Genomic DNA, 27519 nt, shown 5'->3' on the forward strand with positions numbered 1-27519 from the left:
CTGTGAGCATGTCTGCCTGATGCCGGGCTCCACCCCAGTTTTTTCGTTCGGGGCTTACTCCCGTATCCTTATACCTACCAAGGTTAATCCGCATGGCAGCGAGGCAATGACTGGTAGGCGCCAGAAAGTGTCCACATGCCAGTGAGCCTATGCACCGTCCTTCTGGGGCCCACTGCTACTCCGAGATTCCGTGCTGGTCTAGCCTGGGGCCAGGAGGCACCCGGTTACCGTGTGTTGCCACGAGGAGGCACAGCAGGAGTCTTGATGGTGAAGAGGCTGTGTTTTCCTGTTCGCCATGAGGGCTAGCCAGCGGCAGCAGTTGAAAGCGAGAGGGAGCAAGCAGTGCTTGCACTTTAACACTAACATTGTGCTGTCACACTAGATGCATTTCACTACCCTATGTGCGACACAAGCTCTGTACTGGCAGCGGAAAACTTATGCAAGTTGCTTCTCTGTTCGCCACGAGGGCTAGCCAACGGCGGCAGCTGAAAACACACACACACACACACTAAAGCGTTCGACCTAGTCGACCACAATATAATCATAAACAAAGCTATTGACCTCGGGCTTCGGAGAAGTCTCATACCATGGCTTACAGACTTCCTCAGTGACCGACGCCAAGCTGTACGCTTCCGAGGGGCTGTCTCCACCTTTCAGTCACTCACCTGTGGCGTCCCCCAAGGCACCAAGATGGGACCACTCTGCTTCCTTATGCTCATCAATGATGCCCTAAGAGAAACTCCTGCTCGCTGGAAATATGTCGACGACTCCACCATTGGGATCAGCGTCAACAATTCTGCTCCCAACTATACCGCCCTTCAGGATTTATTGAACAGTCTCCAAAACTGGGCCACCAACAACCATGTCACCATCAACCATACCAAGACAATGGTTATGCACATCAACCTCTCCTCCGACATTGTCCCACCTCCTTCCATTACCCTAGGTCCGAACACACTCCAGGTTGTAGATTCCACGAAGCTCCTCGGCGTCACCATAGACAACAAACTAAATTGGAAACCACACGTCAGTGAAGTTGTCAAATCCTCCAGTTTCCGTCTCCACCTCCTCCGCCGACTCAAGTCCCTCGGAGTTCCTGCACACGAGCTCCTCAGTGTATACACAACATTCATACTTCCCAAGCTCACCTATGCCTCCCCACCTGGTCTTCCTCCCTAAATGCCACACAACGTAAACACCTAGAAAAAGTGCAAAAGAGGGCATGCAAGATTATTCTCTCCCCTTCCTACTCCACATATCAAGAAGCGCTCAACACACTGACCCTTTCGACTCTCACTGACCATCACCACGGCCTCATCTGCAAATTTGGTAAGAAGCTTCTACACCATCCCCGACACCGGCCCCTACTACCACCTGAGATCCCCTGTCCGAGAATTGCTGTTCGACACCACAACCGCATCCAGCCCATACGTGCACGAACTGATCGCTATAAGAACAGCCCAGTCCCAACCATTGTAAAAATTATCAATAACATGTAATAAATCAGTGTATTCACTCCCAGTAAACACTGCTCCCTACACTGTCACTATGTTGAAATGAACTGTATTTTGAGCTGATCCCCATCTAAGTTACTATATGTCTTATTTGTGTCACTTATGTTACTTGTATATTATTTGTAATTCGTAACCCATTCCCCAAATATGTAACTGTATATTTTCAGCCTTCTGGCTGTAAGCTCTTCAATAAACCGTTAATTATTATTATTATTATTACACACACACACACACACACACACACACACACACACACACACACACACACACACACACACACACACACACACACTATATATATATATATAATGAGTGAGGGAGCCACAGTTATCAGTTTATTCGCAGTAATCATCAGTACTTGGGGCAGTGTTGCCTCAACATGGCGCTCTACCACACCTTCCTCTGTAACCTGCTGCTGGGGTCATGTTGTGTAGGTGCTGTCCACACAACAGGAGTTATAAATAGAGAAGCAGCGGGAGATCTGGACACAGTAGTGAGCAAGATTGCTCACAACTACCCTCGTAAGCTTCCCTGTCCGGAAGATGCGGAAATCTTACCCTGTGTCTGTACTTTCGATGAAAACATGCATATGGACCTTAACTGTAGCTCCGTGGAGAGTGAAGACCAGTTGGCCACGATCTTGGGGTCATCCTTTCCCTTCAGAAACTTCCACAAGTTGATTATAGAAGGCAATGATAACCTGGTGGTGTTGAGGGCCGGGGTGTTGGGCAGTACCACCTACGAGGTCTTCCATATAATTGACGGTGTCCTAGAAGAGGTTGAGTCAGGCGCTCTTTCCGGCAGCTACTCCACCGCCACTGAGATGATGTTTTACAACAACAGCATTAATTCTTTTCCCTGGCAGGAAATGCTACTCTTCGAAAACCTTCACACATTGCATTTACAGGAAAACAACATCACACGCTGTCCTAAAGTTAAGTCGAAAAGCTTAAAGAAACTCGACCTGGCCCGCAACCCTTTCATATATCTACCTGTCACAGCCTTCAGCGACACGCCCACACTGCAGGAGGTATACCTCGATGGCATTGGACTACAAGAGTTAAGTGCAGGTACAGTACGACCCGCTCCTTCATTATGTGTTTAATGCTATCGTTTTAATATATCCTTCCTGGTGTTGTGTCGATGTATTCTATATCCTCAATTTAATAATTTTTATTACATTTGCTTATTATTTTTTCTATTTCAACTGACTTCTTGATGACACCCGTCTATTATAAACAACTGAACCAATGAAAAATGTGGTGATACCGTCTTCTTACCGTAACACAGATTTGAGTCGCACAAAGTTCACCCTGTGCATTACTACAGTGACATTATTTATGGTGGTCCTTGTGTCAACCAGTATGATGTGATGTGTACGAAGGTGGTATGTACTAAGGCTTAACCTGGTACTGTTATGGTCACACATCTATAAGTAGTACCAGTGTGTAAATAATAGTATGTGTTTCTACGAGCACAACAATTACTTGTATAAATCTTCCACCCAGTGTACATGTATGTATTTACGTTAAGTGATACACAAGACTTCCGTCGACATTTCAACTTGTCTGTGGAACCATCATAACTAGGGATATGTCTATTGTCCTGCTAGTGTACAAAAAATAGTAAAAAGTAGATTACGTGGTGAAATTACTGTAAAATGGATTTTGTTTTTTCAGGCTGTAAAAAACAAACAATTACAATATTTTCTTCGTGATGTTTCACAATCGTCACATTGATAATAATTAATGACTTTGATTGTTTTTATTGTAGGTCTGTTTATAGTTATTGTTTACAAGCCTACAACCACCTAATGGAGTCATAGATAGTGGTGTCAAAGGTAATTGGGAAGGAAATACATTTATTGCAAGCATCGAGAGGTTACAGATAAGTAAACTACAAGTACAGTACAAAAAGAATATACCGTATGTCTTGATATATTCTGGGTACTGAAGCATTATTACTGTGATGTGATAAGATTACCTCAGGCTGCTTAGGTTAAACAAAATTCCCAACGTCTCTGAAGAAGTAAAACAAAAAGGAGGAAAAATATTTACAGTTATCTTTCACCAAAGTGACAGTGAGACCCACCTGCAACTGTGTAGGCTCTCACGCTTGTTCGGGTAGTACCATGTTGCTACTAAACTTTTTGCAACATCACACATACTGCCCCTTATCACATTCTGCCTCTCACCACATACTGCTTTTACCTCATACTGTTCCTCACAACATACTGCTCTAACCCTGATACTGTTCCTCACCACATACTACCTCTCAACACATACAATGCTCTTACCTCATACTGTTTCTCACCACATACTACTCTTCCCTCATATTGTTCCTCACCACATACTGCCCCTCAACACATACTGCTCTTACCTCATACTGCCCCTCACCACATACAGCCCCTCACTAACATACTACTCTTGCCTCACACTGTTCCTCACCACATACTGCCCCTCACCACATACTGCTGTTACCTCATACTATTCCCCATCACATACTACCCCTTACCACATAATGCTCTTACCTCATACTATACCTCACCACATACTGTTCTTCCCTCATAATGTGCCTCACCACATACTGCTCTTACCTCATACTGTTACTCACCACTTGCTGGTCCTCACCACATACTGCTCTTACCTAATATTGTTCCTCACCACAGACTGTCCCTCACCACATACTGCTCTTACCTACTACTACTACTACTACTTTTTTTTTTTTGTAACGTGGCCTCCAGCCTCCCCCAATAGCCACACCTTCGCCACCATTTATTTACCTTAATATTAAATATCCTAATAATAAGCTATCCTATCTGTGTTAAATTAGTTGAGCCGCAGATCTATGCGGCATTCAGACTGTAGCCTCATAGTCAATATCTGCAGCAGTTGTCGGAGTAGGGGCAGAAGCTCTCGTTCCCTGGGGCAGAGCAAAGCCGACCGAAGGAGAGAGAAGGACAGTCGACATCTCATCCAGGCTGTAACATAACTTCTGGCTGCTTTCTGTTCGGAGATCAACTCCTGAGTTGGCGTAGAAACATCTTGCACTTGGGCCCATCCCACCAGAGGTTGTGAACACTAGAGGAGTGAAGCTGCCTTGATCAACGTTTTGAATTCTCTCCCCATACGCCCTTCTCTTGTCGTTCTCGTTCCTCCTATGTGCAGCATCAAGAGCTAGGTTACGGTGACAAGTGACCATGGGATCAAAAATCCTGATGTCGAAGAAAGCTCGCTGTCCCCGCGTCCAGAATCCTCGAGCACTGACGTCCACACGGGCTTCGTTAGATGTGTTTGAAGTCCTGTGTTGGAAGATCTCACCATCCAGTGGAAGGAGGGTCGGTTCTACCATGACGTCCCGGCAGATTTCCTTCAACATATTTGCTGTGAGATCCCTTACCTCGTCATGCCTCATGCAAATGAAGCCCCCCTTCTTGCAGACCATGGCGTGATCGCCGTCATAGGAAGAGCCACACACGCATTGGGAGGGCAAACCATCCACTGGCCAACCATACCTTAGAGCAATGGCATCTGTAAATTCTTGTTTGTTAAGGCTGAAACCATTTGCCCTTATCGGTAACGTAGTTAACCAGTTCGAGGCGCCCACCTCCTGCGCTATAGCTACTTTTTTTGTCAAATTTTCTGGAACCTGCAGCAATAGTTGCTGCAACATGTCATTTTGGCTGTCACTCAGAATCGAGAATGATGATCATCAAGCTATGATACATTGATGTGAGTTATTAAGTTTGTCACCTAGGTTGGTGAGTTTTGAGGTGACTAAAGAGGCCGATACGGGACCGGCAGCGGCCGTCCACATTCGTTGCACATGTGAAGAGCTGCATCTACTGTGGGAGGGACGGTGGCAGCGTCTTTCCGACGTTGGCGCTTGTCTGCCTCGGCTTGCAGTCGGGCTAACTCGAAAATATTGACACCTTCCCGTGTGGTACTCCTACAAGCGTTACGATGTGGAGTAATCGAGTCCCAGGTGAGGGGGCGATTTGGCACTTTTTCAGGTTTGTCTGAAGACTATCCTTATACCTTTTAAATTGCCCGTCGGCGTTACGTTTAATATTCGTTAGGTGACGGTAAAGCAGCTGCTTTGGCAGTCTACTGTCGTCCATGCGGGTAACATGGCCAGTCCAACGTAGTTATTCATGGATAATGGTAGCCTCGATACTCCTGCAGTTGGTGTCAACAAGAATACTGACATTGTTCTCTTGTCTTCCCAGCAAACTCGGAGGGTCGAACATAGACTATGTTGGTGAAAGTTTTCAAGTGTCTTGAGGTGCTCTTGTATGTGAGTCATATCTCACTGCCATGTAGCAAGGTGGAGAGGACCACTGCTCGATATACGTGCAGTTTTGTCGAAAATTTCAGCTCCCTACAGCTGAAGACACGGTTTCGGAGCTTGCCAAAGGCTTGAGATGCACATCTGATCCGATGCTGAATCTTTTCATCAATGTCTGCGGTGGTGGACAAGTAGAAGCCGAGATACCGAAAGTGGGTAACATTAGAGAGGGTAGTACCATTGAGCTGGATGGATGGTGAAGGTGTGTCTGAACCAGAGGCAGGTTAAAAGAGAATCTGAGTCTTACGTACATTCACCTCATGGCCGAAGTGTGCATACACATCTGCGTAGGTGTTCAGGATCTCCTGTAGGTCGTGTTCAGTGTGAGCAACAAGGGTGAGGTCTTCTGCATACTGAAGTTTAATAATGGAGGCTGCCGACACCTTAGTTCTCCCCTGTAGTCTTATGTTGAAAAGTCCCCCCTTCACCCGGTACTCGATGTCCACCCCTCCGGCTACATTGGCACTGACACGAGTAAGGAAGGCAGCCAAGAAAATGGAAAAGAGAGTTACCTCATATTATTCCTCACCACATACTACCCCTCACCACATACTGCCCCTAACCACATACTGCTCTTTCATTATACTATTCCTCACCACATACTGCCCCTCACCACATGCTACTCTTACGTTATACTATTCCTCATAACATTCTGCTCTTAACTCATACTATTCCTCACTACATACTGTTCCTCACCCAATACTGGTCTTCCCTCATACTTTTCCTCAGCATATACTGCTCTTACCTCAAACTGATCCTCGCCACATACTGCTCTCACTTCATACTATTTCTCACCACATAATGTTCCTCACCACATACTGCTCTTCCCTTATATTCTTCTTCATCGCACACTGCTCTTGCCTCATACTGTTCCTCACCACATACTGTTCTTTCCTCATTCTGTTCCTCACCACATGCTGCTCTTACCTCATACTGCACCTTAACACATACTGATCTTTCCTCATACCGTTCCTCACCACATATTGCTCCTACCTCATACTGTTCCTCACCACATACTGTTCTTCGTTCAAACATTTATTCACCACATAATGTTCCGCACCATATACTGCTCTTCCCTCATACTGTTCCTCACCACATACTGCTACTCACCACATACTGCTCTTATCCTATACTGTTCCTCACCACATACTGCTACTCACCACATACTGTTCTTATCCTATACTGTTCCTCACCACACACTGCTACACTGCTCTTACCTCATACTGTTCCTCACCACATACTGTTCCACACCACACACTGCTACACTGCTTTTACCTCATACTGTTCCTCACCACATACTGTTACTCACCACATACTGCTCTTCTTTCATACTGTTCCTCACCGCATACTGCTCTTACCTCATACTGTTCCTCACCACATACTGTTACTCACCGCATACTGCTCTTCTGTCATACTGTTCCTCACCACACACTGCTCTTACCTCAAACTGTTACTCACTACATACAGCTCTTTTATCAAACTGTTCCTTACTACATAGTGCTCTTAACCACATACTGTTCATCACTACATACTGCTCTTCCCTCACACTGTTACTCATCACATACTGCTCTTCCATCATACTATTCCTCATCACATAGTGCTCATTAGTCATACTGTTCCTCACCACATAGTGATCTTAACCACATACTGTTCATCACCACACACTGCTCTTACCCCATCCATACTGCTCCTATCTCACACTGTTCCTCACCACATATTGCTCTTCTTTTATTACTGTTCTTCACCACATACTTCTTTTCCCTCATACTGTTCCTCACCACATATTGTTCCTCATCACATACTGCTCTTCCCTTATACTATTCCTCACCACATACTGTTCCTCACCACAAGCTGCTCTACTTTCATAATGCTCTTCACCACATACTGCTCTTCCCTCATTCTGTTCTTCATCACATACTGATCCTCACCACATACTGCTCTTCGCTAATACTGTTCCCCACCAAATACTGCTCTTACCTCATACTGCTCATCACCACATACTGTTCCTCACCACATACTGCTCCAACTTCATTCTGTTCTCCACCTCATACTGTTCATCACACCATACTGCTCTTACCACATACTGCTCTTACCTCATTCTGTTCCACACCACATACTGCTCTTACCTCATACTGTTCCCCACCACATACTGTTCCTCACCACATATTGTTCCTCACCACATACTGCTCTTCTCTTATGCTGTTCCTCACCATGTACTGCTCTTACCTCATACTGTTCCTCATCATATACTGTTCCTCACCACATACTGTTCCTCACCCCATACTGCCGCTCACCACATACTGCTCTTACCTTATACTGCCCCTCACCACATACTGCTCCTCACCACATACTGCTCTTACCTTATACTGACCCTCACCACATACTGCTCCTCACCACATACTGCTCTTACCTTATACTGCCCCTCACCACATACTGACCCTCACCACATACTGCTCTTACCTTATACTGACCCTCACCACATATTGCTCCTCACCACATACTGCTCTTACCTTAACCAATAATGACCCAACATCACTCCATCACTCACCATCATGCACCATCATCCACCATTACACTCCATTACCCAGCATCATCCACTCTCACTCTCCATAACGCACCATCACACATCACCACTGACTATCAATCACCATCACATCATCATCACTCACCATCACTCTCTTTCACTCACCATCACCCTCCATCATCCACCATCACCTAACATGACCACCTCCCATGGGCTCCTCTCAGTCCCAAACCTCCATAAGATTTCATGGCGTGAAGGTGTGGAACATCTTACCCCCACCCATCCGAGTAAAGACTACGCTCCCTTCCTTTAAATCGTCTCTTAAACATATCTATTGTCTCAGTATTAATATTTTTTTTTGTAATACCTACTTTATATGCCAGCTTTTATTGTACCACCAAAACCGTTTTATCAGAAATTATCATGCAGTTAGATAGAAATTACCAATGCAATAAATATATTTGCCAACTAGACATAATCCTGACAGCTCTGTCCTCTTGTTCCACCTTAATACAACCCATGTTGTACTGCTTCCTCCCCTTATCATATTTATATTTATCAACCCCACTGTAAATTATGTATACACTTATAATATGAATGTAAAAAAAAATAATATAAAATACATAAAATAAATAAATATTGAAGTGATAACATTATGAGATGTTCTCATTACCACCATGCTATTGTACTATTCCAGATAATACTAAATGTTACATAATATTTCCTTTATATAAATGTAGTACACCCACTAAAAAAATATTCGGCACCCGTATCATATTGTACAGTATCAAACCGTAAGGGTGCCGAATAATTTTTTAGTGGGTACACACACACACACACACACACACACACACACATACACACACACACACACACACACACACACATGTATACATGCACGACACATACATGTACACCCACTAGAAAATTATTCGGCACCCTTACGGCTTCATACAATATGATACGGGTGCCGAATATTTTTTTAGTGGGTTTACAGTATGTATCAGGTGCCTACAAGAGAGCTCAGGCTCTCAACTGGCTCAGCCATGTTAATATTATGATTTTTAATCGACTCTGTATCTGTGTTCTTCTGGCTAAATAAACTGTTTCTATATCAATATTTCAATATCAATATGACTCACCATCATCCACCATCACTCACCATCATTCACCATAACCTAATATGATTCACCATCATCCACCATTACTTACCATCGCCATCCATCACCCTCAATCACTCACCATCACCCACCATTACTCACCGTCATCCACCATTACTCACCATCACTCACCATCATCCACCACCAGTCTCCAATGCCCTTCATCACTCACCATCACTCACTAACACTCACCATCACTTGCCATCACTCACCCTCACTCACCATCGCCCACCATCACTCATCTTCACTCACCATCACTCTCAACCACCTGTTCTGTGCCACAATACTTCATCAGTTATGTCATTAATCCCTTACAGGGACCTTCTTCACGCTCTCCGAACTTCTCATGGTTAATATGTCGACTAACCAACTGACTGAAGTGCATGAGGGCGCCGTACAGTTCAACAACAGTGGGCGTCACCAAGTGTATCTTGACTACAACAACATTAGCCTCGTGGCAGTGAACGCCTTCTCAGGTAGGTGTCCGTTATGCATTATGACTAGGATAATCCCGGGCATTAGGAACCTAGAGTATAGAGACAGATTAAAGCATCTGAATTTGCAGTCCTTAGAGGGACGAAGAGTGAGTGGAGATATGATCGAGGAGTATAAATGGAAGTCAAGGCTAAACAAAGGCGCTACAACAAAGGTACTTAAACTATGTAACCAGAAGCGAACTCGTAACAATGGTTATAAATAAGACAAATTTAGATTTAATTATTAGATAGGTAAACACTAGTTTGGAAATATAGTAGTGGAAGAGTGAAACAAGTTACCAAACATCATCATTAACTCAAATACGATGGGAAGCTTCAAATATAGTTGGACGGATATACTGTACAGTATGAGCGATAAAGGTTTGGTGTAATCGGGACTGCCTAGTATGAGTTAATAGACCCGCTGCAGTTTCCTCCATTCTTATGTTCCTATATTCTTATTGTTAACATACAACAATTTGATATAAGGACCATTAACTGTGCCTAATGACTACATTATGACCGCTCCAAATCTGGCTTATGTATTTTTTTCAAGAATACTACGATGACAGGTGTACAGGTGTGTGTGTGTGTGTGTGTGTGTGTGTGTGTGTGTGTGTGTGTGTGTGTGTGTGTGCAATAAATAATAATAATAATAATTAACAGTTTATTAAGATAACATTGCAGCACGAAGGCTGAAAATATACAATGAACAGAGATGATATGGTGAAATCAGGGAGTGGGTCACTTGATTGACAAAGGCTTTCAATGTGTGTGTGTGTGTGTGTGTGTGCACAGGGTGGTGTATTACATCTAGTGTGGCATCATTATGTTAGTGTTAAGGTGCAAACACTGCTTGCTTGTTCTCTCTATCAGCTACCGCTGTTCGCTCGCCCTCTTCACCACCAAGACTCCTATTGTGTCTCCTCGTGGCAACAGACGGTAACTGGGTGCCTCGTGAGCTTAGGCTAGACCAGCAGGGATCTCGGAGCAGCAGTGGGCCCCAGAAGGACGGCACATAGGCCCACTAGCATGTGGACACATCTTGGTGCCTACCAACCACTGCCCCATTGCCATGCGGATTAACCTTGGTATGTATAAGGCTACGGGATTAAACCCTGAATGAAAAATATGTGGTGGAGCCCTGTATTAGGCAGACATGCTTACAGAACTCCAGTAAGACCCCAACGGCGGTATAGACGGAAGAGGTGACCAACAAAGGAACCCAGCAACTACACCGGCGGATGAAGGCAATGTATGATGGTCAGGCTACTAAGGCGAAACCAAACAAACTAGGCTATCGGCAGTCCATTGCAACTCTCCCTCTCCCCAGTCGTTGCAACACTTGCACCACTGGATCAGAAAAAGGGGGAGCCAAGATGTGTGGTTGCAGCCTGTGCTTCTGTCTCACCACATAAATCAACTCACGCGCAGCCATCATCCAGCTCATCATACTTCTCATCATCATCATCAAAACCCCTATACCCCCAAATATCCTATGGCGACGGACGAGCGGCGATGCGGACAGGCAGCGATGACTGCCGGGAGTCTCTAGTCACAACTTTGCACATGGGCGGCATAGATTAGATGGTCGTTTATGCAATCCGGTCCTGTCTCTGCGACTGAGCAGCCCTTTCGAGGAGCCACTCTGCTCACCCCACATAGGGAGGGGGCTAGAAAAGGTGCCCTAAACATAGCCTACCTAACGAACCAACGTGACTGGGCAGCTGCACCCAGTAAGGTCATTCTTATGAGGACGAAAACACAATCATAATCACAGATCCAAAAGAAAACAAACTATACAACCACTTATGGTTGCTGCATGGAATGTTAGGACCCTTCTGGATACTGGCACAAATGAGCGTCCAAAGAAGAACCGCCTTGTTGCAAAAAAGCTGGCTAGGTATAACATTGACATAGCAGTTATTAGTGAGTCTCGGCTCCCAGACGAGGATCGACTCAAAGAATGAGCGTCTGCCGATACCTTTTTTCTGTAAGAGTAAGCTTGCTAAAGGAGAGAAACTACATTTATGGAGTTCGATTTGCCATGCGCCAATGCATCCTACATAGGCTAATTGAAATGCCTGTTGGGATCAACGAGTGCCTCATAACCCTCCAAGTACCACTGAATTACTCACGTCATGCTTTCTTCATCAGTGCAAATGCCCCAATACTGGATGCAGAGGATGACATCAATGAGGCCTTTTACGCCGACCTTGATAGATAAAGTTGTGCTCCTAGGTGATTTTAATGCCAGAGTTAGCAGTAATGCTGACATTTGGATGGAATCATAAGGAGAAATGGACTGGGCAAGTGTAATCCCAACAGCCTACTCCTCCTCAGCAAGTGTGCTGCACACAACCTCACTATCACCAATACCTTGTGTAGGCAGGCCGACAAGTACAAGGGTTTATGGCAACACCCACGATCCAAACACTGGCATCTCATTGGCTACATCAATGTTAGAGAAAGAAATAGCCGAGATGTCCTCATCACCCGAGCCATGCATGGCTCAAACCACTGTAACACTGGTCATCGGCTCGTCAGAGCCAAGCATTTACTTCAAGTCGCCCCAAAACGGTGGAGACAGCACGCCTCCAGAAGAGGTTTTAGCATTAAGCGTTTGGAGGATTCAGCGGTAGCACATACATTCATAGAGCAGGTCGAACATGGGCTGATAAACAACCAGACAACAAACAACCCGACTCCCAATACCGAATGGGATTATTCTCGACACTGTCACGACAAAAACCTGGAGAGAAACCCTTTGCCAGATCGATGGAATACACCAGGACTGGTTGGTGAAAATGACCCAGAAATCTATGTACTGACTGGCAGAACAACACTCAGTCTCGGACCAAAGCTGATACGTTCCTCAAGAAGAAAGCGGCAGCCCAATGTAAACTTTGCAATCTAGAAAACGACTGGTTTAAAATTAAACATGTGAAACGCAAAACGTGTAGATCAACACAAGATGCGCGAATTTTTCAACTCCAATAAAACATTTTATGGGCCAGTCACTCATGGCACAGTCCCCCCTGTGCTCATCCGATGGCGAATCCCTAATTAAAGATAAAGAAGGAATCCTTCAGCGCTGAAAAAAGAGAACTACCATTCATTGCTCAACTGAAACACCAATGTGGATGTCCTGACTACCCAGTAGGTCCCTCAGCATCTAGAGCTGACTCACCTCAGCTATCCTCCATCCCTAGATGTGGTAGCTACTGCCATCATGCAGATGAAGAAAAAAAAGTCTCAGGGTCTGATGGAATCCCTGTCTAGGTGTATAAAGCAGGTGGACCTCTGGTTACCAGCCGTCTCCACTCTCTCCTGGGGAATATTTGGGGAAAGGAGGACATCCCCTAATCTCTTAAAGATGCCTCCATCGTCAATATTTATAAGAGCAAGGGAGACCGGACAGATTGTGGCAACTACTGTGGGATCTCACTGCTGTCTGCAGCTGGCAAGATTATCGCCCGAGTCCTCCGAAACAGACTTCTTACTGAGGTGGAAAACTTCTTCCTACAATCTCAATGTGGCTTTAGACCATCACGTGGCACCACTGACATGATCTTTGCTGCCCGCCAGATACAGGAAAAGTGAAGAGGACAACGTCGTGACTTGTATATGGCCTTCATAGACGTATCCAAGGCCTTCGACTCGGTCAACAGGGAGGCCCTCTAACAGACCTTCAGCCGTTTTGGCTGCCCACAAAAAGTCAACGCTATTGTGAGGCTACTCCACAATGGCATGAGCGGCAGTGTCCTATACAATGGCACCCAGTCTGAGTTCTTCCCCATCCAAACGGGGGTAAAACAAGGATGTGTACTGGCAGCAACTCTCTTTTCCATTTTCATGACTGCCTTTTTTACTTGTGCCAGTGCCAATATAGCCAACGGGGTGGACATCCAGTACCAGATGAACGATCTTTTCAACATAAGACGACTCCAGGCAGGAACAAAGGTGTCGGCAGCTTCCATTACTGAACTTCAGTATGCAGACGACTTTACGTTTGTCCCTCAAAATGAACATGACCTACAGGAGATCCTGAACACCTATGCAGATGCATATGCACACTTTGGCCTCGAGGTGAATGTACGTATGACTCACATTGCCTTTCAGCCTGCCCCTGGTTCAGCCACACCTCCACCATCCATCCAGCTTAATGGTACTACCCATTGATATGTTACCAATTTTCGGTATCTCGGCTCCCACTTATCCACCACCACAAACATCGATGAAGAGATTCAACATCAGATCAGATGTGCATCTCAGGCCCTTAGCAGACTCCGTACCCATGTGATCAGCTGTAGGGAGCTGAAATTATCTACAAATTTACACTTATATCGAGCAGTGGTCCTCCCCACCCTGCTATATGGCAGCGAGACATGGATCACATACAGGAAGCACTTCCAGGCACTTGAAAACTTTCACCAATGTTGTCTACGTCCCATCCTGCGAGTTCGCCGTGAAAACAAGAGAATAAAATGGCAGTATTCTCGCTGGCCATGTTACCCTCATGGACGACAGTAGACTGCCAAAACAGCTACTTTACAGTCACCTAACGAATAGTAAACGTAACGCCGGCGGGAAACTGAAAAGGTATAAATATAGTCTTAAGACAAACCTGAAAAAGTGCCATATCTATCCCCCTTACCTGGTAGACGATTACTCCACTCCTTAGCGGTTGGAGGAGAACCACACAAGAAGGTTAGTCCAACTGCAAACCGAGGCAAACAAGCAACAACGCCAGTAAGGCGCTGCCGCCGCCCCTCCCGCACTTAACGTATCCTTCCACATGTGCAACATCTGTGAACGACCCTGCCAGTCCCGTGCCTCATTAGTCACCTCAGAACTCACCAAAGAAGGTCTCACTTAATAACTCATATCACTGTTTCATAGCTGGATGATCGTCATACTCGATTCCGAGTGACAGCGAAGCGTTAGTAGTAGTAGTGTGTGTGTGTGTGTGTGTGTGTGTGTGTGTGTGTGTGTGTGTGTGTGTGTGTGTGTGTGTGTGTGTGTGTGTGTGTGTGTGTGTATGTGTATGTGTGTGTGTGTGTGTGTTAACAATCATTCCAAACACCAGCGAGAGTTCCAACACAGCCTCGTTGAGTAAGAGTGTGTCTCCACCTCTCACCTAAGTGTTAGGACTAACCAGTTCATCTGGACCTGTACCTACAACTGACCTGATCATTTATCCCGGGTCATTTGGACCTGTACTCTACCTACAAATGACCGGGTCATTTACCTCAAATCGCTTTGACCAATACCTGGTACTGACCTTGTCTCTTACCCCAGGTCTCTAGAAGTTCTACCTAATACTGAACTCCTTTTTCACCTAGTACTGACCAGAGCACTTACCTCAGGTCATCTGGACCTGCTCCTACTAATAACCTGGTTACTTGCCGGTGCTACTATAGTATGCGGTCTACCGACCTGGAGCTACTATAGTATGCGGTCTACCGACCTGGAGCTACTATAGTATGCGGTCTACCGACCTGGAGCTACTATAGTATGCGGTCTACCGACCTGGAGCTACTATAGTATGCGGTCTACCGACCTGGAGCTACTATAGTATGCGGTCTGCCGACCTGGAGTTGTATCTACCGGGATATTTACACTGTAGCATCCATTAATCTAACCTAACTCCATCTCGGTAGACCGCATACTATAGTAGCACCTACTCGCTTTAAATCAGGTTCAGGAGGTGACTGTAAGAATTACCACACCTATATAAGTCCACTCACGTATGCTTGCCACTGTCCGTCACATTGCTTGTATTGTTGCTGTCAATATTATAGCGTTAAAAACCAATGATATTGCCGTCATCTATGAGGTAATTAGTGTCTTATCATTTATCGTGGTGATGTCTCCACGTTGAACAATAATATAACATTGATAAAGTTAAGACTTAGACAACATTGACAGAAGGAAGAATAGCTGAGATGCCGAGAGAACTATGTAAGTGTACAAAAATTCTGCCTGAAACGAATCTAAGACATCAAAACACGGAGATTAGCTATGACTATATAAACTATTTTTTATATAAGATTTTATATCATGATTAGAAAAGTGATATGGCGTGAATGTGTACTGTAAAGTGAACAAGCTTAAAGCATGTGACATTGATAACCGGTAGCAGTAGGTAGTAGGCAGTAGGCAGCTATCAAACAGGGAGGTACTACCGCCTGGGAAGATATTGGAAGCATATGGCATCACGAATATTGTAACCAAGTCCCAGGTTGCTGATCTGTCTTTCTGCCTCATTTACACACAATTGCAGGGTCTCGATTGTTTCTCTTACTTGACAACACTATTGATTTTTGTTTAATTTATGTTTTTCTTTGTATTTCTTTATCATTATTATTACAGTGGGCAATCTAAAACTACAGTAAATCTATAACGGCAGCATGCGGACTGTCAACTCGGGGTTTTAAGTCCTTGAGTTCTTTGAGTATAACTGGGCAGGCTGAGCTTACCATGAATACAAGAGCACACAGTAAGCATAAGGAAACAACTTTAGGTCAATCAATGACTAGCCTCGGCGAGGCAACTTCTGTATAAACCCAACCATTATCACTCATCAGTCAAACCTATTTTCGAAACTTCCCAACGAGTTCGAGCAAATGATGTTATCTGGTAACCTGTTCCATTCGTTTACAACTCTACATCCTAACCAAAGTTTACTCATTATCTTTCTAAAAGTAAATTTTGTTACTGATTTGATAGTTAAAGTACCTTATTTATAACACCCTTGTTTAACCCCATCATCCATGTATACACTTTGATCATATCGCCTGTCAGTCTCTCAACATTAATTTTCAACATACGAGTGGAAAAACAAGTTTAAAATAAGAATATTTGCCGTCCAAGTCGCAAACAAAATTATGCTTTCGGAGTAAGGGGGGGGGGGCGGTGGTTGGGGTGGGGGGCTTCTTAACCTAGTACCGTCATCTAAAAAAAATACAAGTCTTATTATTAACGCCGATCGTTCATAAACAGATTGTCTTCTAGGATATGGGTCCCCACTTTTTATTTCCCCTAAATATTTCTCACGATCTGATTCCTCTGAGTCTATATCGACGTTGTTCGTTTGATAAATAGTTCCCATATTTCCATTTCCTAGCCTAAGAAATTAAAAAAAAATCTGAATGAATTGGTAGTTGACCCTTTCAGTTACTCTTAAAAGCTTATTTACCTATTTAATTTATTTGCCTAATAGAGGTAGCCAAGCCAAGGGGAGGAAGCCTTTGTAGGATCCTTCCATTGTTCTTGATAATTTTGTCTGGGGCTATTTTGAAGCCCGGTACTGTTTTCCATTCAACAGCTTGGGCTGGTAGACCGTTCTATTGGTCTACCATCCTCTTTGTGAAAAGGATTTCCTTCCAATTTATCCTGCGGATAAATTGGCGAGCTTGTAGTACGTCCCCACCTGTTGGTGGTGTGAAACATCGCAAATACGTGGACCGGGTTTCTATGCCTGTATTAAGTAATCTCTTTTAGGCACTTGATATATAGTAGGTAGCAGGCAGCTATCAAACAGGGAGGTACTACCGCCTGGGAAGATATTGGAAGCATAATGTGTTGTCTAATGGTAGACCCTGCTGCCATATGGCATCACGAATATTGTGACCAAGTCCCAGGTTGCTGATCTAACTTTCTGCCTCATTTCCACACAATTGCAGGGTCTCAATTGTTTCTCTTACTATTGACAACACAACATACTGTACTTAAGCGTTTCTCACTATTGATTTTTTTTATTATCATTATTACAGTGATGTTATTGTTATTATTATTTTATTTTATTTTTATTATAAGTTTTATTTACTATGAATTACTGTATTATTATTATAATTATTAAATTTTCGCCCCCCAGGCCCCGATGTGGGTCAGTGACCTGGGCCCGGGTGGGCTAATCTCCTTATAAAAAAAAATAAAATAAAAAAAAATAAAAAACAACTATACACTTATCTCAAGGAAGTATTATGTAACATTTAGTCTGGAATAGTACAATAGCATGGTGGTAATAACAACATTTCATAATGTTACCACGGTTATCACTTCAATATTTATTTATTTTATTTATTTATTATTTTTTTAGTTTATTTTTTTATACATATTATAAGTATATACATAAATTACATTGGAATTGAAAAACATAAATATAATGGGTGGAGCAGTACAACATGGATTGTACAGTATTACGGTTGAAAAAGAGGACAGAGCTGTCAGGATTGTTTCTAGTTGGCAAATATGTTTATTGCAATGGTAGCTTCTTATCTATTTACATGATAATTTGCGATAAAACAGTTTTGATGCTACAATAGAAACAGGTACTGTAAATATAGTAAGTATTACAAGAAATATTAATACTGAGACAAAAGATATTTTTTAAGAGATGATTTAAAGGAAGGGAGCGTAGTCTTTGCTCGGATGGGTGGGGGTAAGTTGTTCCACACCTTCACACCGTGATATTTTATGGAGGTCTGGGACTGAGAGGAGCGCATGGGGGTGGTCTTAGTAGCTCTGGGTGCCTTAAGTTGTATCTCTGATTATTCCGGATGTGGAAATAATTTTTGTCAAGCAAGTGATTGATACATTTCTAAACAAAGAGGGCACAACAGTAGATATTAATATCTTCGAATTTTAACATTTTCAATTTAGCAAATTTTTCGTTTGTGTGATCTGTTTTTTTCAAGTAGGTCAACGTCCATACAACTCTCTTTTGTGCAGTAATCAGGGATTGTCTTTTTGAAGAGCCAGAGGCCCCCCATAGTGTGTGACAGTGTATCAGGTGTTGGTAAACAAGATCATGATAGATTTCTTTCAATGCTGTGAGAGTTAGTGACTGTCGAGTGTGATACATGATACAGCACTGTTTATTGACTTTACTGTGAATGGCTTGTAGGTGGTTTCTCCAGTTAAGTTTCTCATCAACAATAACTCCGAGGAATTTGGTATTTTGTTCGCGCTTGAGGACTGTATTACAGGGGGTCCAAGTCTGGAGGTAAGATTTTCCTTCTGTGAAAGATCGTGTAGTGGGTTTTCTCAAGGTTTAAGGTCAGTTTATTACGTATTACCCAGGTCCTGACTTTAGTCAATTCAGTGTTTATAGTTCTCATCAAGGAATGGAGGTCTGAGTTGCTGGCATAGAGATTACTATCGTCTGTAAATAAGTTGTATTTTATGGGAGTGCTGGCGTGGACTATGTCGTTTATGTACAACAAAAACAGTACTGGACCGATAATGGAACCTTGGGGGCCGCCATACAAGATTGGTGATTATTATAGCAGACATATTGCCTCCTGTCGGACAGATATGAGGTAAACCAATTGTAGGACTGGCCCTAAAGCCGTAATGTTCAAGCTTTGAAAGGAGGATGGTATGGTCGACAGTATCGAAGGCTTTAGAGAGGTCCATGAATATACCGACTGTGAACTGACTGTCATCAAAGGAATTTAAGATGTCATTAGTAAAGGATAGCAGAGCACTCTCAGTCGACCTTCTAGCTCTAAATCCAAACTGAGAGTCTGTAAAGATATTATTGGGATTGCAGAAGGAATTTAATCTACTACACGCTAGCTTCTCCAGTATTTTGCTCAAGGCTGGGAGGACTGATATGGGGCGGAAATTCTTGAAGAGACCTTTGTCCTCAGATTTTTTTTATATACTGGGTGAACTTTAGCAATTTTCAGTTTATCCAGAAAGACACTACTAGTGAAGGAGGAGTTACAAATGTGTAGGAGAACAGGCAGTAATAAGTGGGCTAGTTTCTTAATGATGCTCATTAGTATATTGTTTTCTCCTGCTGCTGCATCTTTGGACATTTTTATGATGGAGTTCCATACTTGTAGGTGTGAAGTGTACCCGGTATGTGGTGCTATAATATAACATGTGGTGCAGTCTGATGTGTTGCGTGTTGTGGTAAGAAGGAATGACAGCGGTAAAGAGGTCATTGCTTGTTATGAAGAATGAAGATGATATTAGTAATTATTTGATGAAGGATGTATACTGATGTGAAGTGTAATGAACATAATAGTGGTCATTCTGATGAAGGCCAACTCTTTTTGTATTGTGACGGGATGCAATGTTTTTATAATGAATAAATTGGTTAAGTCATGATTGATGTTTCACCCTTCTTCCCACTCTCGATTTGGTCAATGCAAAACCCAACCCAATGACTGGCTTCCTCTGCCAGCTACCTAAAAAAGCTGCATACTGTCCAGGGGGTCTGGTGGCAGCGACCTTAAAATTAAGAGTAGATTTAAGTTATCCTCTTAGGATTAGTGACCCCAGAATGGGCAGTATAAATTGGTGAATGATCTATCACCTCGCTTGGGTATTTTTCCTTATTGATAGCACCCAGAATAGAATAGTTGTATATAGGGTTGTTGTATCCTAGTATAAGGTCATGCATTTCGTAATGTAAAGGGCGGGAAGACTGTCTTTTCTGTCTATTTATTCGATTATAATCTTAGAGAATGTGACGTACAGACAGGTTTACAATTAATGTTACAAATATTCTGAGTATTACCTTAACTTACTAAACCTCCCACTGTGAATGAAGTCATTATCATAGAAATATCCTTCCTGCATTAATCATGAAGGGTTAGGATAAACCAGTAGTTAATTTGACGGTCTGATGCTACAGAGTTCATAGTAAATTTTCTCGCTTCCTGGGCAGGAGGAGAGTGCCAAGGTTTCCTCTGAATTAGCGGGCAGTTGTTGAGGATCATTACCTGGTCAAAGTGCGAACATTATGAAACATTTTAACTTTTACTGAAACCCTTAACTATCTAAGGACTGATCAGTTTAATGAACTCAGGAAAGAAGAAAGTACATAACAATTATGAGGCACAACTAGTCTCTGACCTACAGCCTAGGAAGAGGTTGTTACATGTTATGGTAGTTTAACATTGACAATAAGATAAATAAAATGAACTTCAAAACAAAGACTGGCGGATTGACGGACTATGTTTGTGTCCCTGCAGGTTTCAACTCGAGCGACGAAATTTTCTTGAATAACAACCAGCTGACATTATTAGAAGAGGAGGTGTGGCAGCCGGTGCTCCAACAGGGCGTTACCCTCTACCTAGGAGGTGAGTACACGTGTCTTACTAGTACTGTACTCTTAACACTAGTGTACAGGAGTCTTACTAGTACTGTACTCTTAACACTAGTGTACATGAGTCTTACTAGTACTGTACTCTTAACACTAGTGTACACGTGTCTTACTAGTACTGTACTCTTAACACTAGTGTACATGAGTCATACTAGTACTGTACTCTTAACACTAGTGTACACGTGTCTTACTAGTACTGTACTCTTAACACTAGTGTACATGAGTCTTACTAGTACTGTACTCTTAACACTAGTGTACATGAGTCTTACTAGTACTGTACTCTTAATTAGTGTACATGAGTCTATTAGTACTGTACTCTTCACTAGTGTACATGAGTCTTACTAGTACTGTACTCTTAACACTAGTGTACATGAGTCTTACTAGTACTGTACTCTTAACACTAGTGTACAGGAGTCTTACTAGTACTGTACTCTTAACACTAGTGTACAGGAGTCTTACTAGTACTGTACTCTTAACACTAGTGTACATGAGTCTTACTAGTACTGTACTCTTAACACTAGTGTACATGAGTCTTACTAGTACTGTACTCTTAACACTAGTGTACATGAGTCTTACTAGTACTGTACTCTTAACACTAGTGTACATGAGTCATACTAGTACTGTACTCTTAACACTAGTGTACACGTGTCTTACTAGTACTGTACTCTTAACACTAGTGTACATGAGTCTTACTAGTACTGTACTCTTAACACTAGTGTACATGAGTCTTACTAGTACTGTACTCTTAACACTAGTGTACAGGAGTCTTACTAATACTGTACTCTTAACACTAGTGTACAGGAGTCTTACTAGTATTGTACTCTTAACACTAGTGTACATGAGTCATACAAGTACTGTACTCTTAACACTAGTGTACATGAGTCATACTAGTACTGTACTCTTAACACTAGTGTACAGGAGTCTTACTAGTATTGTACTCTTAACACTAGTGTACATGAGTCATACAAGTACTGTACTCTTAACACTAGTGTACATGAGTCTTACTAGTACTGTACTCTTAACACTAGTGTACATGAGTCTTACTAGTACTGTACTCTTAACACTAGCGTACAGGAGTCTTACTAATACTGTACTCTTAACACTAGTGTACATGAGTCTTACTAGTATTGTACTCTTAACACTAGTGTACAGGAGTCTTACTAATACTGTACTCTTAACACTAGTGTACATGAGTCATACTAATACTGTACTCTTAACACTAGTGTACATGAGTCTTACTAGTACTGTACTCTTAACACTAGTGTACAGGAGTCTTACTAGTACTGTACTCTTAACACTAGTGTACATGAGTCTTACTAGTACTGTACTATTAACACTAGTGTACATGAGTCTTACTAGTACTGTACTCTTAACACTAGTGTACAGGAGTCTTACTAGTACTGTACTCTTAACACTAGTGTACAGGAGTCTTACTAGTACTGTACTCTTAACACTAGTGTACATGAGTCTTACTAGTACTGTACTCTTAACACTAGTGTACATGAGCTCATAATACTAGTAATTGCACTCTGGCAATTAGTGTACAGGAGTCTTACTAGTATTAGTACTCTTTAACACTTTTAGTGCATGAGTCATACTAGGTTGCACTTCTTAACACTAGTGTACACGTGTTCATTAGTATTTTTAACACTAGTGTACAGGAGTCTTACTAGTATTGTACTCTTAACACTAGTGTACATGAGTCATACTAGTACTGTACTCTTAACACTAGTGTACAGGAGTCTTACTAGTATTGTACTCTTAACACTAGTGTACAGGAGTCTTACTAGTATTGTACTCTTAACACCACTGTACAGGAGTCTTACTAGTATTGTACTCTTAACACTAGTGTACATGAGTCTTACTAGTACTGTACTCTTAACACTAGTGTACAGGAGTCTTACTAGTATTGTACTCTTAACACTAGTGTACAGGAGTCTTACTAGTATTGTACTCTTAACACTAGTGTACAGGAGTCTTACTAGTATTGTACTCTTAACACCACTGTACAGGAGTCTTACTAGTATTGTACTTTTAACACCACTGTACAGGAGTCTTACTAGTATTGTACTCTTAACACTAGTGTACAGGAGTCTTACTAGTATTGTACTCTTAACACTAGTGTACAGGAGTCTTACTAGTATTGTACTCTTAACACTAGTGTACATGAGTCATACTAGTACTGTACTCTTAACACTAGTGTACAGGAGTCTTACTAGTATTGTACTCTTTTTTAACACTAGTGTGGGTTGCGGAGTCTTACTAGTATTGTACTCTTAACACTAGTACAGGAGTCTTACTAGTATTAAGACTCTTAACACCACTGTACAGGAGTCTTACTAGTATTGTAGTTTTAATTTCACCACTGTGGTTATGGAGCTCATTAGTATTAGAATTTTTTAACACTAGTGTAGTTGCGGAGTCTACTAGTATTGTACTCTAATGACTAGTGTACAGGAGTCTTACTAGTATTGGTGTACTCTTTAACACTAGTGTGTTACGAGTCATACTAGTATCAGTACTCTTAACACTAGTGCACAGGAGTCTTACTATATTGTACTTCTAACACTAGTGTACAGGAGTCTTACTAGTATTACTCTTAACACCACTGTACAGGAGTCTTACTAGTATTGTACTCTTAACACTAGTGTACAGGAGTCTTACTAGTATTGTACTCTTAACACTAGTGTACAGGAGTCTTACTAGTATTGTACTCTTAACACCACTGTACAGGAGTCTTACTAGTATTGTACTCTTAACACTAGTGTACATGAGTCTTACTAGTATTGTACTCTTAACACTAGTGTACATGAGTCTTACTAGTACTGTACTCTTAACACTAGTGTACAGGAGTCTTACTAGTACTGTACTTTTAACACTAGTGTACATGAGTCTTACTAGTACTGTACTCTTAACACTAGTGTACATGAGTCTTACTAGTACTGTACTCTTCACACTAGTGTACAGGAGTCTTACTAGTACTGTACTTTTAACACTAGTGTACATGAGTCTTACTAGTACTGTACTCTTAACACTAGTGTACAGGAGTCTTACTAGTACTGTACTTTTAACACTAGTGTACATGAGTCTTACTAGTACTGTACTCTTAACACTAGTGTACATGAGTCTTACTAGTACTGTACTCTTAACACTAGTGTACAGGAGTCTTACTAGTACTGTACTTTTAACACTAGTGTACATGAGTCTTACTAGTACTGTACTCTTAACACCACTGTACACAGACCAATACTAGAGGTACACACACATCAAACTCTGTATGCATCCTTGTCATACCCATGTAACACCGTCATCATCTTCCCCATGTGACAGTCATCATCTTCCCCATGTGACAGTCGTCATCTTCCCCATGTAACAGTCATCATCTTCCCCATGTAACAGTCATCATCTTCCCCATGTGACAGTCGTCATCTTCCCCAGGTAACAGTCATCATCTTCCCCATGTAACAGTCATCATCTTCCCCATGTGACAGTCGTCATCTTCCCCAGGTAACAGTCATCATCTTCCCCAGGTAACAGTCATCATCTTCCCCATGTGACAGTCGTCATCTTCCCCAGGTAACAGTCATCATCTTCCCCAGGTAACAGTCATCATCTTTCCCATGTAACACCGTCATCATCTTCCCCATGTGACAGTCATCATCTTCCCCATGTGACAGTCGTCATCTTCCCCATGTAACAGTCATCATCTTCCCCATGTAACAGTCATCATCTTCCCCATGTGACAGTCGTCATCTTCCCCAGGTAACAGTCATCATCTTCCCCAGGTAACAGTCATCATCTTCCCCATGTGACAGTCGTCATCTTCCCCAGGTAACAGTCATCACCTTCCCCAGGTAACAGTCATCATCTTTCCCAGGTAACAGTCATCATCTTCCCCAGGTAACAGTCATCATCTTCCCCATGTGACAGTCGTCATCTTTCCCCAGGTAACAGTCATCATCTTCCCCAGGTAACAGTCATCATCTTTCCCAGGTAACAGTCATCATCTTCCCCAGGTAACAGTCATCATCTTCCCCAGGTAACAGTCATCATCTTTCCCAGGTAACAGTCATCATCTTCCCAGGTAACAGTCATCATCTTCCCCATGTATAGTCATCATCTTCCCAGGTAACAGTCATCATCTTCCCCAGGTAACAGGTCTTCCCCAGGTAACAGTCATCATCTTCCCCAGGTAACAGTCACCATCTTTCCCAGGTAACAGTCATCATCTCTCCCCAGGTAACAGTCGTCATCTTCCCCAGGTAACAGCCAACATCGTCTTCCCAGGTAACAGTCGTCATCTTAGGTAATTACCCAGTCAGCGTAACAGTCATCATCTTCCCCAGGTAACAGTCATCATCTTCCCCATGTAACAGTCATCATCTTCCCCAGTTAACAGTCATCATCTTCCCCATGTAACAGTCATCATCTTCCCCATGTAACAGTAATCGTCTTCCCCAGGTAACAGTCATCATCTTTCCCATGTGACCGTCATCATCTTCCCCAGGTAACAGTCATCATCTTCCCCAGGTAACAGTCGTCATCTTCCCCAGGTAACAGTCATCATCTTCCCCAGGTAACAGTCATCATCTTCCCCAGGTAACAGTCATCATCTTCCCCAGGTAACAGTCGTCATCTTCCCCAGGTAACAGTCATCATCTTCCCAGGTAACAGTCATCATCTTCCCCAGGTAACAGTCATCATCTTCCCCAGGTAACAGTCATCATCTTCCCCAGGTAACAGTCGTCATCTTCCCCAGGTAACAGTCATCATCTTCCCCAGGTAACAGTCGTCATCTTCCCCAGGTAACAGTCATCATCTTCCCCAGGTAACAGTCATCATCTTCCCCAGGTAACAGTCATCATCTTCCCCAGGTAACGGTCATCATCTTCCCCAGGTAACAGTCATCATCTTCCCAGGTAACGGTCTCATCTTCCCCAGGTAACAGTCATCATCTTCCCCAGGTAACAGTCATCATCTTCCCAGGTAACAGTTCCCCAGGTAACAGTCGTCATCTTCCCCAGGTAACAGTCATCATCTTCCCCGGGTAACAGTCGTCATCTTCCCCCAGGTAACAGTCGTCATCTTCCCCAGGTAACAGTCGTCATCTTCCCCATGTAACAGTCATCATCTTCCCCAGGTAACAGTCGTCATCTTCCCCAGGTAACAGTCATCATCTTCCCCGGGTAACAGTCGTCATCTTCCCCAGGTAATCCTCTGCAGTGTGGCTGTGAAATCGCCTTTATCATCCTGAACTCCACCTTCCTCGGCCTCATTGACAACAGCACCTCCTGTTCTGACGGAGAGCTGCTGGTGAACCTCGACCCCGCCATCTACGAGCAGTTCTGTTAACACGATCACCCGCTGCTGTACCCTTCCTCTGACACGCCCTGACCACACCCTTCTTTACTTAAATTTGTTCATAAAGAAATTTCAAAAGAAACATTGACTCGTTTATCTTTACTCCCAAATCGTGTTATTTCTGGGGATTTTTATTTTAAAAATTTCTACATCGTGATTATGACAACCAAACATCACATCATATTATGTTACGCGCTCTTGTATACAAAGTCGAATTTAGTCAATAGACAATAAAATAAAATAAAATAAAATAAATCCAAACGAAAATTGCACAATTTATTTTTTGAGAATTATGTAACAAATAGTAAAAAAAAAAACTCTTTGATATTGTGATAAAACTTCTTATAGTGTATTGCGGGATGTCTTCACGTTACACTCATTACTACACTACTGTAGGTACTTTCTTATTACGCAACACTCACTCATCTAGTGGTATTACATCTTGCACCTTTCCTTGAAGACGTCTGCTGGGACTCTACACCACCACTCACCCGACACCCTCACTCAACACCACTCGCTACAGCTGGAGGACCCTTGTCCCTGGGAGTACTGTAGATGTAACGGCTGAGAGTGGAGGCCACCACTCTCACTCACCTTCCTTATATTAAGTGGTTGTTCAGAGTGCCATGACGATTGAACTTTTATTTGATTGTTGTTAAACGTAAATAACAAATATATGAAGGAGATGCAGTTCTATTTATATTTGTGTATGAGATATAATAATGTTCTCTCACACACACACTGCAGAACATGATCAATCTTACAACATCTGGTGATGAACAAACCCAGAGTAACTACAATATGCTTTATGGTGTTGTCTGAAAAACGAAAATGCAATTTCAAAATAATTTCCTGTTACTTCAGTGTTATTACTGAAACACTAAAATTTGGTGATTTGTCAACAGGTATAAATGACGTTGGTGAGTTTAATGTGATAAATGATCGTCCTGTTGGAATTACTTCTGTAAATAATTACCAAGTCTTTGTGGAAGAAAACTAAAGTGGATTATAT

At 42.6% G+C, this 27519-nt stretch overlaps 1 protein-coding gene across 1 annotated transcript; it reads left to right on the top strand.

The window, feature by feature from the left end:
• Positions 1–1853: 1853 nt before the first annotated feature.
• LOC121860011 (oplophorus-luciferin 2-monooxygenase non-catalytic subunit-like) lies at positions 1854–26591 on the top strand. The gene is made up of 4 exons (XM_042357027.1): positions 1854–2584; positions 9863–10021; positions 21016–21123; positions 26356–26591. The coding sequence occupies exons 1-4, from the start codon at positions 1894–1896 to the stop codon at positions 26496–26498; spliced, it is 1101 nt and encodes a 366-aa protein (XP_042212961.1). The 5' UTR covers positions 1854–1893; the 3' UTR covers positions 26499–26591.
• The last annotated feature ends 928 nt before the right edge of the window (positions 26592–27519 follow it).

Source organism: Homarus americanus, unplaced genomic scaffold, assembly GCF_018991925.1.
Source record: "Homarus americanus isolate GMGI-L3 unplaced genomic scaffold, GMGI_Hamer_2.0 scaffold824, whole genome shotgun sequence".
NCBI classification, from domain to species: domain Eukaryota; kingdom Metazoa; phylum Arthropoda; class Malacostraca; order Decapoda; family Nephropidae; genus Homarus; species Homarus americanus.

What these genes read in the sequence shown, in the direction of transcription:
- LOC121860011 (XM_042357027.1), top strand. Translation starts at nt 1,894, where the DNA reads ATGGCGCTCTACCACACCTTCCTCTGTAACCTGCTGCTGGGGTCATGT. An exon ending in ACTACAAGAGTTAAGTGCAG is followed by an intron (nt 2,585 to 9,862) that starts GTACAGTACGAC and finishes AATCCCTTACAG; the next exon opens with GGACCTTCTTCACGCTCTCC. An exon ending in CGTTACCCTCTACCTAGGAG is followed by an intron (nt 21,124 to 26,355) that starts GTGAGTACACGT and finishes CATCTTCCCCAG; the next exon opens with GTAATCCTCTGCAGTGTGGC.